Here is a 14,778-nt window from a genome sequence, read left to right on the forward strand (position 1 = left end):
TAGTGAAAGTGCAGGCCTCCAGTGCTGGTTCACATCTGCTGCTCCCACAACTCCTCCTCCTGCTCTCCCAGAAACCATCAGCACCCTTTGCAGTCTCTTTGCCACCTGGGTTGCTTATTTCTAAGCCAAGCCTTTGCTTTTAACACCTTTCACCATGATGGAAAAACACATTGCTGTAGCCATATGTGGAACCTCTGCATTTATTGCAGGTGAGCCCTTAGGTCTTGGAAAGCTGTGTTAGATGTAGTCCATCATCAGAATGCAGTGTTTTTGTTTTGGAGCAGTAATCACCACAGCCTGTTCTTATGCACAGAGCTCTTTTGATTTGAGAAGAACCTGTCTCCAATATACTTCTGTTATACAAGAATCTGTTGGCTTCGCATAAGATGTGCACGGTGCTGGATGTACAAAGGGGAGAAGAGTTAAGCGTTGAGATAGTTTTGCTCATGGCAGAATGAAGGGTACTGCAGCAGTTTCCCAAAGGAAAAAAAAAAAATAACAAAAGAAAAAAGTGAGAATAACAAGTCTCAGCTGTTCAGTGTTGTTGGCAGAGATACAGAGAATGCAAGCAAAGAGCTGACAAAAATACAGAAGGCACTGAGTAAGACACCCACTGGTTTCAGCAGGAGTCTGAATGTTTTGTGTTTGAAAGCTCAGGGTGTTTAATAAAATCCAGGCTATCATGACCAAGCTGTCTTTCCCACGAGAAGGAACTAGGGAGCCATTTCTTTACTACTGGTGTGTGCTCCCGAGTGAGACAGACGGTTCCTTTGGGCCACCTGAAGAAACCACATTGAGTTTTGGTGGAACAGGCACACTCAGGGCAGGTCCTGGGTCTGCTCTGTGCCTGAGGAGGGCAATTGTTACAGTTCATTCTGATGCCTGTGGTTGTGGCCATCGTGTGTTTTCCTTTCCAGCGATCCCAAGGAGAAGGCTGTTGGTGAACCAGGTCTGGATTCAGGGATGTGTTCTCTCCTGTATTTTTCAATGTAAGGTTCAGCTACTTCCCACACCTGTGAAATCGGACAGTGAAACAGGGGAGTGAGAAGCAAAACAAAAAACAACAACAGCAAAAATTCATGCTTGGTCAGACATCAGCACACAACTGCAGGAAACCCTGTGGGAAAGTTAGAGCGACGTAGGTGAGAATTACAGACCTACATGCATTGACGGTAGTTGATCAGCATTAACAGCAGGGTAGCCAGAGTGAGGGGTGGGGAAGAGAGTGTGGATGGAGTTGAGGGGGATAGAGGAAGATACAGCTCTGAGAGGACAAGGTGAAAGAATGTAAGATAAAGAAGTCAAATCATGTCTTGCAGCCAGGTTAATGCTTGGCCTGTAACAGCTGGGAGAAGATCACTGCTATTTGTTACCACATCACTGGGTCAATGAGAGGGCCAAGGAAACAAATGGCAGCTGACATGGCCAAAGGGAAAGGGAAGGGGGGGGGGGGTGGCTGCTGTTCAAGGCAGAAAAGGAGAGGAAAATGTTCTACAGTTTCCTTTGTCTCTTCTTTAATAGCAGCAAGACAGCTGCAGATCAAATGCTTTACAGAGGACAGACTGGGATCTTATTCCATTTGGTTACTCTCCAGAATTGTTTTGTTACGTTTTATGAACAAATAAGAGATTCTACAGTCCCACAGCTGTGCAAACACTTGGCCTGGGTTAGCACCTTTGGCTGCTGTCCTCACTCCTGTCTCTTTACTGTGCCCAGGAACCTCCCAGCTGGGGAGCGCATGCAGCCCCTCCAAATGGGGATCAGCACCTAGAGAGAGCCTCCGCTCCAAGGTACAGGAGCACAACCTCTGGCTCCAGCAGTGAGTGTAATGAGGGTCATGCTCTGAGCAGAGCTGCAGCTGCCCCTATGGCCAGGCCACACCGACCTGCCAGAAGCCAGCACTCACCTTCTGCTCCACCAGCAGCCTGTGAGCAGCTTCGATGTCCGGGGCCATGAAGCGGTCCTTTATCCAAGGCCTGCAATGAGTTGGCTGAACATTAACCACTGGCATCACCAGCAGCGGGCCTCTGAAGCAATGGGTGACCCCCACCTGAGGCATTTATCAGATCTTACCTCACCACTGAGCGCACGAGGTCATAGACTTTCTCCAATGGGGTGGTCGTCCTCAGGGGGCGTAAGAATTCAATGCCCTGGCAGGCGGCGAGCAGCTCTATGGCCAGCACTAGAAATCACAACAGTGGGAGAGACATTCAGCAGGCACAGCTCAGTGTGAGGCTTCCTGCACCAATCTCCCTGTGGTGTTCAGTGTAGCTGGTGTGATCTGCACAGCCCCGAGGGCTCACACGTGTGTGCAAATGAGTTTTGTGTTGGTGTACCACGATCTTCCACTAACAGCTGTATCTAAGCTCATCCTCTGCCAAATGAATAAATGAAAGAATAAAGAAGCAAGAGAGCTAGCTGTTGTTTCAAGCAAGAGAGGAAAGTTTTGCTGAGCAGCCTGTAGTCAGCAGTTATCTGAATAAAATGGCACTAATATCTTAAGCTGTTTAAGTGCATCAAGTCTGCTTGGCAATCAGCATTTCAGTGTTACCTTGTTCCACATGCTCAATGACTCTCAGTGCTTTTCTCGCAGACCATCCTCCCATGGACACGTGGTCCTCCGTCGCAGCGCTGGTGGACAGAGAATCCACAGAGGAGGGGTGGCACAAGGCTTTGTTCTCTGAAACTGCAAAAACCCCACGAGGGAATGAATGTAGGGCAGAACAGAAAATGATACCAGAAGCAATGGCCAGCCTGGAAAAAAAAGGGCCCATCCACTACCACAGGCTGCAAGACAGTCCAACTTTGCTACTCTTTGGAGAATGCATCAATGTTATAGCTGAGTACTTTGCAAGGAGCACCTTGGAAACTGCCATTGTCTTTGAAAATGTCACCAGTGCCAGTGTTTGGGTGTAGCTCACTGACTAGTTTTCTGCAGGTATTTATCTCCTCATTGATCCAATGCCCTCTGCTCCTGTTGTTTGCATCCACCACTTGCAATTTACCCTCTGCTCACAGCATGTTTGTCTTCACATGGGCTCCCTATGAACTGTGATGTCCCAGAGGCCAGCATGTTTGTTGTTGCTTTAGTCATGAGTACCAGAGGAAAAATGTACTAGTGCTTATTTTTGGTATGTTTTTCCAACATCCTGCCCTGGGATCCAACCCTCCTGCAGGCTGCAGAGTTTGATACTGCTGTAAGCACCTGGCCATTGGTTGGAGACACCGAGTACTTCAGCCGGGCTTTGAGACAAGTGGTGTCCCTGTGAGAATCTAGGCATGGAGGATCTCCCATTTAGAGATCAATAGTATTCAGGCAGAGGCTCTAGGCTTTGGAGAGTGGCGCAGACAGATTTATGTGTTACCTGCGGAGCTTACTATGAGTTTTACAGCCCTATTTGAGCTGATGTGCAGGCTGCTGGTTGCATAATTCTCACCAATTTCTGCTGGCAGCATCAGAGTGCTCTCTGCCAAGCTCATCAACATGCAAGCACTCCCAGAGTCCACCTCAGAGCAGTAAGTGCTCTCATAGGGCAGTGGGGAACAAAGAGCCTGGAGCTGAAATAATTGCAGCTGCACTGAATGCTCAGACATCACACCCAGCCAGCTCAAAGCATGTGGAAAAGAGAAGGAAAACAGGAGCGGATCCCTTGACAACAACTGTGAAATTACAACTGCCTCATTATAAACTGATCTTTGATTTGCCCTGTTGGTACTGCTTAAGCACTCACCCAGGGCAGCTGCTGTGCAGTGTGCAATCATGAAGCCGGAGTTCAGACCTCCTTCGGTGACTAAAAATGCCGGCAGTTCGCTGAGCGAGGGGTTGCAGAGCCTCTCAATTCTTCTCTCACTAATTGCAGCGAGTTCGTGCACACCGATGGCCAAGTAGTCCAAAGCCTATAAAAGATCTCCCATTCAATCGGACGGCAGGAAAATTAAACAGAAGATGTCTTTCTTTTTTTTCTCCATATGTTTAATTACCTTTGCAGGGTATTCACCGTGAAAATTTCCCCCAGAAATGGTCTCTGCTCTTTCAGCAAACACCATCTTGAAGGAGTTAAGGCACAAACGTAAACGAATAGAGCTTATATAATAATAGAGCTTATATGACACATATGCCGTCTTCGTTATCTGAAGGAATATTTGCACTAGTGCTTTTATTTGCAGATATATTGTATTGCATCTACAAAGTCACTTCTCAGAAAATGAAAGCCCAGTCTCAGTTGTCTGAGCTCATAGACACAATTCTGACGTGTGTTTTTTCAAACGGACTGGATGAAGTGTTCAGTCAGGGAGTGGAATTACTAGGGTTGTATAGAAACGTGTTTGGATCCTGGCACAGCTGCTTGGTGAATTCTCTCTGAGACAGGTAGACCATTAGGTAACAAGCAGCACTGCTTGGCAGCTCACAGTGGGATGTCAGAGCATCTTTATAGTGCTGAGAAGAACCCAGCCTTGCTGAACCACGAGGAGGCTTACTGATCACACACATTTTGTCTGCCTATCTCAGTGACACACAAATTTTGCCCTGGAATGCAGGTCTCATTAGTGCTGCACCAGCGGATGTTTCATATGACAAGTCACCATCCATCTAAGTCCGTTTGATTGCTAAGCCCCACCATTCTATGTATTCAACATAAGCGTGCAGAGTATTGTCTTGTACATCTTTAATGTGCACTAAACTGAAATCACAAGCGGTTTCCTTGCCTCAACACACACCTGCATGCACTGTTGGCAACTAGTGGTAGCTACTGACTGAAGTCTATAGGATTTTCTTTTTTGCCTCATATGCAAACAATTACTTAGGAAAAAAAAATAGTGATAAAAAGAAGGACAGACTAAAGTGTGCAAAGAAATAAAATCATATAAAGATACAGGGTTGTCCGTGGCACTATTGATTTCAGTTGTCATGATGTCCTTCACAAAAGCAATTGTATCGTTCACTACTCCGTGGACCTGGAAGAAAAGACATTAGCATCTGTGCTGAGTGTCTGCACTTAATTCACCTTCGTGGTGCTGACCCAGTTGCAGGCGCTCTCTTTCCCATTGTCGCAGTCTCTACATCCACACTTGAAGATGATCTTGGATTTGCTCTTAAAATCAGCAGCAATTCTGCTTTGGGACACTACCCACCCCAGACACATGAAAGAATTGGTTTTCTATTATGATGGCAGTAGTGCTAAATAAGTCATTCTTTAGTTGTTTGTGTTTGTAAGAACACAAGAAGATAAGGTACTTCATCAGTGGCATAAGTGTTATTAGGGGAATGTTATTTAAAAATCCCCCCACAGAAAATGAGAACTCTTATTAATTAACCAACTTTCAGTAATTCCACTGATATAATAGTTTTGCACATTTTAAAACTCAGGGCATTGAGTTCACCCAGTATGTTTGAGACTCTACAAATACACAAACATTTTGTCACTCTGTGTCCTCCCAGAAACACCTTTCCTCAATTCAAGGTCTTAACTTCAGAGCAAAAGAAATACTCTACAACATCTACAAATGGGGAAACCAGCACCTTCCCCTGCTTCCAGTACTGGGCCTTTTTCAGATCCTAACACAGAAGTGTGCAGGGGATCAGCAAATTACACATCACTATTAAGAGGAACTTTGAAGTAAAGGAGAAGAAAAGTGAGATCTCTTCCTCTAATGAAGTCAGACAAAATTCATAGGTGACTTTGTTTCTGAGGTGGGAATTCTGATATCATTTTTTCTACCGATACGAAAGGAAATAGAAGTCAGTTTTTACCTGAGGGCAGCAACGCATTGTGTATGCGTCCTGAACTCGGTCACAAAATCGGTGGCTCTCTAGGAAGAAGATAGGAACAAAACCCAAATACTCCTCACACAAAAGCAAATGATATGCATTTGTAAGACCAGCCTGCCCTGTGCAAGCTGGCACGGTGAAGGCTCACATTATTTACCTGCTATTTCTGATGGATGATGGTCAGAATCCAGAAGGGACCTGAATCGAAATGCCACTTCAGCCTGCCCTCGGTGTGGACGCACAGCATGGATGTCTAGCAAAACAAATGAGACTCTTTGGCTCTGTCTCTCTCCACTGTCTGCCAGCAAATAAAGAAAAGCCCAGTACCCACCAGTATCAAAGGCCTTAGTTGTGCCCTTCAGGACTTCAAGTGTAAGGGCAGCAACTATGTCTGCCTGCCTAGCAATGGCGCTAGCTCTTTCAACTGCTTCACATCCCAGTGAGGTGATCATTTGTGTCCCGTTGATGAGAGCCAGACCCTTCAAAGAGAGAACAGATGTTAACCGAGTCCACATGCTGCGATCATTCCCCATCTCTATGATGATTCTCTTTCTCACATAAGTTATTTAAAGACCCTTGCTGAGCTCCCTGGATTGTCCTGAAGAAAATCCTAATAAGCACAGCTTGACCAAGTGTCTTTGCTACATAAATTGTCAGTGTTCACGACCCTGCTAAGTCATTAGAGACACCTTTGGAATTCCAGCAGTTCCAAGAAAGAGGTTTAGTTCATCTTCCTTCAAACTTAAAATGAAAAGTCTTTTCCAAGTGCTTTGGAAGTGGAATGTAATTTATTTATTTTTAATTTCTTAAGTCATTAAACCAGGGAAGTCAGGATCGTGGCGTGTGCAAAAATGGTCATAAGAAGGAAATGGAGAGTTGAAACAGAATTAAAAGTTTTAACTGCTTTGAAAGATTTGTTGAGTGCAATTAAAGCTAAGTACAGCTTTGTTCTACACAAACATGAGAGTCTTCTGTTTGCCTGCAGGAGATACTGGATTTGGCTTCCTGCTGCTGTTCTTGTTATTTTGCAGCTTCTGATGCCCCATACCAGAGGACTCCACAACCCTCAAATCTGCAGTGTTCCCATGTAAACTTGTTAAACTTGTTAATCTCACTTGATTTTAACCACCTAGATGTCAGCTGTCTGGCTCAGGTCTGTCACATGAACTCCAGCTTTGGTTAAAGGGCAGAGAGGTGCCTTCAGAGAGCTTCTTAGCTGCTCTGGGATGAGATGAAGTGCTTCTGCAAGATGGCTGTCACATCACATTTGGGACTGACATTTCAAATCAAGCAGGGTGACGCAACAAGAGGTAAATTCCATTTGTGATAGATAGTACTTTATCAAGTATGGCTTAATCCACCCATGTTACCATTAGTGGTTGCACATTAAGCATCATAAGGTATATTTTAAAAGTGAAACGATGCATTTTTTCTAAAGCCATCCACAGCGAAAGCCTTCAGATTTCTATGACCCACTAATAGGAGCCATCTTCTCTAAGGATGCAATACAAACCTACGTGTAAATTCACATTTGTAACAAATCACAAAGCCTAGGCTGCAAAATGAGGACAGATGTGACAACAAGACCTCTAGGTTTTGACAGCAAAATGAACTGCTGGTTGGCAACCAGGACAGATCTGCACTGGTGCTGCAAGGAATACATCCACTATTACTATTTGCATTACTGTGGTTTCCATCAAAAACAATTCTCTTCTCACTGGTGCCACCTTCCACTGACCTGCAGACACATGGGATTGCTACTGCAATAACTGCCACTGATGGTCAGGAGCATTGGAAATACAGATCCATTACAGTTACTGCTGGCAAAAGGGCTGGATTCCATCACTGGCATTGAAATGGGGGCAGGAGGCAGGATGCGACTTATCTGTCTGCTGGCCTAAAGCCTTACAGTCAGAGCTTCTGTTTAGCTCCTGTTGTACTGAATCCCACACAGATGGGAGCTGCAATGGAAATGCTGCCATAAGCCCTGCTGGTGAATTAAGTCTCTGGCATCCCTCCCCATGGCTGACTTCAAATACCTTTCCGAAGCTTGATCTAAAATGACTGTTGGCTCATGTCAGGCTTCAATTGCAAGTATAAAGCAACAATTGACTGAACTTGTTTTTCATCAGCTGATATTACCCTTTATTACCTCTTTTGGTTTCAAGGTAATTGGTTTCAGACCATGAGCTTCGAGGACCTGTGAAGGAGTTCAACAAAAAGAGGTTTACACATCTATGTATTTCAGTAACTCAATACCCCAAACTTTAAAATCTTAACCGTTTCTGTACATTAACACAAAATAAAAGAAAAATCCCCAAGTGAAGGAAGAAAAAATCTTTATATTACAAACAATTTAAACAAATTTTTATTCCGAGCTAAATAAGGGACAGCATTTTGGAGTTTCTAAACTATCATTAAAAGAAGGCAATAGGAACACTGTACACGAGATATTGCCACAGCCCATTAACATCTACCATGTATTACCTGGTGGGAAGGAGTAATAGGAGAGAAGGCTGGAAACACCTTGTGATGATAGCTCTGTCTGTCACAGGTCCATAAAAGAATGAGCCAAGGTCCCTCTAACATCAGGAAATGGGAGGTCCAGGACATGCTGGCCTCTTACCTCTCTATGTCCCCTCCCCATGTAGTCATCACTACTTCTCCAGCTTACTGTGATGGATGAGAGTTATCAATCTACAAATAAATCTGGTGTTCAAATATTTATGGATTAGACCGGTATGTTTGAAAGAAGAAAGTACCATGAAAGACACTGGAGAACCCAGTCTTGGAGATGTTAAACACCAGATCAATCTGCTGATGTATTGTGACAGGATAACAATTAAGTCATTAGAAAAGAATTCCATTATAAGGCATCTTGCTGTAAAGGAGGGTGCTGTAAAGTTTCCCTGTGACCCTTGTTAATCTTTCTAAAGCTGAATGTCCAAATCTGTGTTCCTGCTTAAAGCCACTGTAAATGCACTAGAAATGTTACTGATAAATTCCTGCTTTCAATTGATCTCCAGTTACTACTTGCAGTTCTGAATTGACGTTGGGTTTGTTGGAACAGTGCTGATGTTTATGGAGTCGAAGATGTACTAATAGCTCTTTCACAGCTGGTATCACACTGCCCACCTCTAAATGGTGTCACTGCAGTATTTCACATTGTGATAACATAGCATGATATTTTTTTGGACACGCTATGCATCCATTTCTGCTCCAGGGATGTGAGCCAATTGTCCCATGGATCCACCTTCCTCAAGGTAGAGGATGAGCTGCTAAACACAACCTAGACCCAATACAAATTAGTACACAAAATCCAAATACTCTTAATTCTTACATATTTAGCATCAGCCCAGCCACTCTTTGGGGACCACATCTTTCCCTCTCCTGTTAATCCCAACGCGAGATGAGAGAGGGGGGCCAAGTCTCCACTGGCTCCAACTGTTCCCTTCTCAGGGATATAAGGCAGGCAGGAAGCTAGAAATAAAACAAATACAGCTCCTGTTAGAGTTTCCCCTTGATGTACTCCTTGGAAATCAGTGAAGCCAGCAAGAAGGTGGTCACAGTCATGCTCTGTAATTAATGGCTGTGGTCAGTGGCACAAATAGGACTACTCTTCTTGCAGAGAGGTTTTGTGCCTGCTCCCAGACTAGCTGCAGTTTATAAAGAAATTGTTTCCCTTTTGAATTCAGCTCTGTATGGAGTGAGAGGACCATGGGTAGTGGTGATTGCATCTATAAGCACAAGGTACAACCAAAATGTCACTCTTCTCAGATCCCCCTCACAGGCTTACCACCAGTCAAAGCTCAAAGTTCATTCCTCATTCCACTAAACATTGAGTAATTCCTAGAAACCATCTCCAAAGCCTTTTTCCCTGCCTCATCACAATGAATGTGTGGATCTAATGATCTTCGAGGTCTTTTCCACCCTTTGTGCTTCCAGGATTCTGCTCAGGGCATGGTTTAGTGGGTATGGTGGTGCTCACGGTTGGACCTGATGATTTTAGAGGTCTTTTCCAACCTTAATGACTCTATGATTTCATGAAATGAGGAAACACAGGAAATCAAGGGAAAAGGAGGGAAGAAACCATCCAATTTCTTTTCTTTTGACGTGCTAAGCAGCACAAAGCCTTGTAGTCTTCAGGCCTCATGTTTATAAACATGGCTCTGTTGTCACAGATGTATCACAGTGTTAGAGCAATCTTCCATTCTACAGGTTTGGCTAAAAAGAAGGGAAATTGAACACATATACAGTGCAGAGTCCTCTCAACAAGAGCCCCCATTTATCCCAAAGACAAGTCCTGCACAGGAAGAGGAGATGCTCTTTGGTCACAACTGCCATATTAGAATGCCTCACCAGGCATTAAAGTTGAGTGTGAACCAGAATCTACATTATTCAGGTTCAGCTCCTGCTTCTGCCAGAAGCTTTCTGCTTAATCTTGAGCTGATCAGCTGAGTCATTAACCTTTCCTGACATTCCTGCTCACACCCAAGTTCTTCAGTAAAGCCTCTACCCATGAGCTTGTAGAGGAGTGAGTGCTGGTTTCTCACAACTGCCAAGTCAAGAGAACAAAAGAACAACACCCACAGCTTGACTCACTGAGCCCATCCTTTAAAGAAATAGTTAAAAACAAACAAAGCACACAAGAACATGAAAACAGAAGATGTAAACATAACAACAACAAATTTGAGCTTTCTTTAAGTATCTTTTTACCATTAAATGCTTCAATAACTTGCTGGAGGGTTTCTAGGGATATCCCACTGTAGCCCTTTGCTAGGACATTGATCCTCAGTGCCAGCAGCATGCGGGACCTCTCTGGGGTTAAAGGTTTCCCCACACCTGAAACAGCAACGGGTTCAGTTACCGTCCTGCTACCAACTGCACAGAAAGGGAAAGCACCGAGAAATTTCCCCCTTACCTGCAGAATGCGAACGAACCAAGTTCATTTGAAGCTCCCTGCAGAAAGTAAAAGAGTTACGTAAGAAACTCTTTCAAAGATGATTTTTGTTTTGCACAAAACAGATACAGCGAAGCAGCCCCCTCTCCTCCAGCCACAGAAGAATAAGCATGCGGTCTGCAACATGCTTCTCTGCGCTCTCCTCTCTTCTTTCTTTCCCCAAAGGAAAGGAGGGAGAGAGCTGCATAGGTAACTTACATCAGTTTGCTGTTTGGAATGACAGTTCTGGCAAACTTCCCAAAGCCTGTGGTGATTCCATAGACAACTGCAAGAACCAGACATTTCTGGTTAGGGAGAGAAAGTTGTCAAAGCGACTGACAGAAACAGTTAACAGAGATCAAAATATTCACCTGTCTGCTCCTTTACGATCCTTTCAATCACTTCTCGCGATTGCTTGACTTTAGCTTCAGCTTCAGGGGTGAGCTAGAAAGTGTGCGTTTTGAACATGAATTTATGTACCCTCATGTAGTTCCAATTGTAGAAAGATCAACATGTAATTTTTAGCCACGTTTGTTCAGAATCTTTACCTTTATCTTGTAGAGCCCTTTTCCTAAGTTGACCAAGTCCCGTGTTGTTAAGCTGTTGCCATCTAAAGAGATATACTACACCGAGAAACCACCTTTTAGTTTGGGATACATAGCACACGTCACACTGCTCAATAATCAGAGTTACAAAACAAAACACACAGGCAGAGCTCAGCAGTGATGGGAAGCTCGTGCACACTCTCATCCGTAAGACAAGACCATCATAACAAAAACACACTAAGGAAATTGTAATGCATGTTTCCGGGCCCAGCAGAACTGACAGCCACCAGAGTCATGAATACTGCAGTGGGTGAACTCTCAACAAGCTCTGATAAATACAGATCACTACTGGGCAATCAATGGCCATTCCTACCTGTTCTGGTTCTCGATATTTGCTATATCTGAAAGTTCTGTAAAGGAAAATAAAGGGTGAAAGGGATGTCACATGCAGTACTGACTGTTTGATTAGAGCTGGCAAAGTGTTTTAAGAATGAAGGAACGCTTCAGGAACATGGAAATCCAGTAAACTGTCTATCTGGAAATATAAAACGTTCAAAGAAGATTCAAAAAAGGATACAAATGAACTCCTTCTGGCTGAGATGGTATGAAGTCTGGAGACATGATATCTCCTTCTATAACTGGAAGAGATACGCAAAGTGAATAGGAACAGGATCTAACTATTCTGTGTATAGATGAATATGTTATTAATCACAGTACATAACATTAAGTAATTTAATTTGCAGTTGTCAGCACCAAACACGTTCGTATGCCTTCAGGAAAATAATTAGCATTCACGTAGTTTATTTTATGTACTCTAAAGGTGAAAACAGGACAGTCCAATGCTCAGACACGTGCTCCATATCCCTATCATCAACAGCATAAGACATCTCACACAGATGATTGTGCACAGCATCACGTAACTCCTAAACCTTAAGTAGTTCGTACTAACAAAGGTTGCATTTGGTTGTTTTTCCATGCAAATCTTTGACACTGTCTCGGATACAACACTAGATGATCTTAAGTGCAGCTGCTGACTCAGGCTCCAGCGCAATCATTCTGTCACACATCACCTAAGGTTTTGCTTACCAACTTCAACAAACTCATTGTCCTCCAGGGCATCCTCCACTGCATCGTCAAGATCCAGCAAGCCGAGACCCTTGCACCTCCGAACGAAAAACTTTACCTCTTCCACTGAGGTAAATCCACCGTTATCAGGTTTGTTCTTCACATATCGCCTCACAGCCTCCTTTCCCAGCCATCCAATCGTGTTCGTGCTGTGTGGGCATGGCACTGCCAGCCATTCTCCTCGGACATGCACCGTGTATCTTGGCATGTTTCCTCCTCAGATTGTTCCTCACCTGAGAACAGCCACAGGGTGAAGCTGCCTTACATTCACACACGGCAGCCTGGAGAGTGGTGTCTGGCTGGATTGCAGTGTCCTGATCAGATAAAGGCAAAAATCCTCCCCCAGAGATCCCCACCTTTGTAAATAAGTGAGATCAATGCATTTGGTTAGCTTTATCCAATCAAACCAAATGGAGAGAGCACACCCTTTTACGGGAAAGGGAAAAGAAAGCTACTGCCACAGGACTTCTTTTGGCAAAAGAGCAGGAATATAAAAGAAAAAATGTAAGAGCTGGAGTTCATGATGTATCAAGAATAAATAAATTGGAGTGAGAGGAAGTGCAGCTCTGAAAACTGGAGGGTTTTATGAGAGTTAACAGGGCCGTCACATGGCATTAGGTTGCATGAATGAAAACCTCCATGAGGGACAGGGCTGGAAGGTATTCAGCCTGTGATGGATTGGATTGCTCATGGCTGCTGGGATGAAAAGGAGACTTGACTACAGCCTTAGCTCTCTATCCAGAGAAGGATGAAGGCGAGCAGTGTAAGACACTGCTCACTCCTACACTGCTCACTCCTATGCTGAAGGTTTAGGACACAATATTCTATTGCAGGTGAGAAGATGATTCATGAAGTTGCTTCCATTACCCTCTCACATGTGCTTGGGATGATATTGTTAGAATGGTAGCAACAAATAACAGGCCACACGCGCACACCTCCAGGACTGGTGCTGCTATGCCAAATTTCTTCTGCAGTCAAATGCAAAGAAGAAAAAATGTGCAGAAATACCAATTAGAATGGTGCAAAAACAACGTTTAGCAATGACCGTGTCCACACAGAAGACTGGTGGAAGCCAGTGTGTAGGAGCCATCAGCTCAGCAAAGCAGGACAATACTGAAAGCCATATCTGCCACTGCCTTTTTCCTAGCTCTGGCAGCAAGAAGTCAAGATCAGGTGGCAGTATGAACTGCTAACTGCTAAATCACTACACAGGATATCATACAATCATAGAATGGCGTGGGTTGAAAAGGTCCACAGTGACCATCCAGTTTCAACCCCCTGCCGTATGCAGGGCCGCCAACCACCAGACCAGACTGTCCAGAGCCACATCCAGCCTGGCCTTGAAGGCCTCCATGAATGGGACATCCACAGTCTCCAGTGTGTCACCACCCTCTGTGTGAAAAACTTCCTCCTAAAAAGGCACGTGGAGGATGGAGGATATGGACTCTTATGACCAAAAAAGTTATCCTGACATGAAAAGCAATGAAAGTAAATGGCTTCACTGCAATGGAATAGCTTGAATTAGTACCAGATATCCGCTCTTTCTATCCAAACCTTTTCTGAGAAGACAGCTATTCATTCAGGCACAGCTGTCACAGGAGACTGATTACATTTTGGAGTGAGTGGAAGGAACAGTGGAATCTGAAACAGAGAAAAATTCCTTTCAGTCCTTCCAGTGGGTAGCAACAAAAGAACTGAATGTCTCACTAAGTCCTTAATGCAGGAAAGCCTCAACAGTTTAGGCAGTTTCTTTGCTATTCGTTTAATGCTATTTTGGTTCCAAAAAAGCCAGTACTTCAATGATGTTGTTAAAAGGTGTCTGACAGAACATTAAGTAAGAAGTTAAGCTCATTTCAGTTAGCAGACTTATGTAGATTAGATAGAAATGGAAGAACCCAAAAGACCTTGATTTAGTAAAATCTAACAAGATGCATTCAGGCCTTGATTTATGTTAGAGCTGCTAACAGGAAAAGATGAATTTCCTGGTGAGATTCATCTACTTGAAAGTCTATACTAATTAAAACTCAGACGAGAAATAAATTGAACGAGTCTCCATTTCCATTCTAAATGCAACCATTCACCGTGATTTATGTTCAGTTTTCTTTCTCCTTTAGAGTAGCATTTTCCTGCTCTCTGTTACTCCTTGATATGGGGTCATCTCTATGTCTAGGGATTAAAATTATCGTAACTGATCATTTCCAGGAAAAGCTCTTCTCACCTTCACTTCAAAAAGTAACCCATAGATGGCAGTATTCACAACGGCTTCACATCAACTGACAATTAGGGGTAAAATAACAGGAAGAAACACAGCCAGTCCTCTTCCTGTTTTTAGCCTTTTCTACCTCTAAATTGTTATATTAGCATAGAGTGGTCACAGCCAGAACTGTTTGTAAAATGGA

The 14,778-nt window shown here is 43.8% G+C and overlaps 1 protein-coding gene across 1 annotated transcript; it reads right to left on the reverse strand.

Annotated features, from left to right (window-relative positions):
* Positions 1–863: 863 nt before the first annotated feature.
* On the reverse strand, positions 864–12,587 carry HAL (histidine ammonia-lyase). Its single transcript, XM_072338284.1, has 20 exons — positions 12,341–12,587; positions 11,832–11,892; positions 11,628–11,655; positions 11,258–11,332; positions 11,081–11,153; positions 10,929–10,995; positions 10,692–10,729; positions 10,487–10,612; positions 9,111–9,250; positions 7,923–7,970; positions 6,102–6,249; positions 5,928–6,023; positions 5,753–5,811; positions 4,876–4,956; positions 3,982–4,047; positions 3,732–3,897; positions 2,552–2,686; positions 2,074–2,182; positions 1,907–1,976; positions 864–1,013 (listed from the first exon to the last, which is right to left on the reverse strand). The coding sequence occupies exons 1-20, from the start codon at positions 12,585–12,587 to the stop codon at positions 864–866; spliced, it is 1,983 nt and encodes a 660-aa protein (XP_072194385.1).
* Positions 12,588–14,778: the final 2,191 nt, after the last annotated feature.

The sequence above is a fragment of the Excalfactoria chinensis genome, chromosome 1 (assembly GCF_039878825.1).
Source record: "Excalfactoria chinensis isolate bCotChi1 chromosome 1, bCotChi1.hap2, whole genome shotgun sequence".
Lineage (NCBI taxonomy): Eukaryota > Metazoa > Chordata > Aves > Galliformes > Phasianidae > Excalfactoria > Excalfactoria chinensis.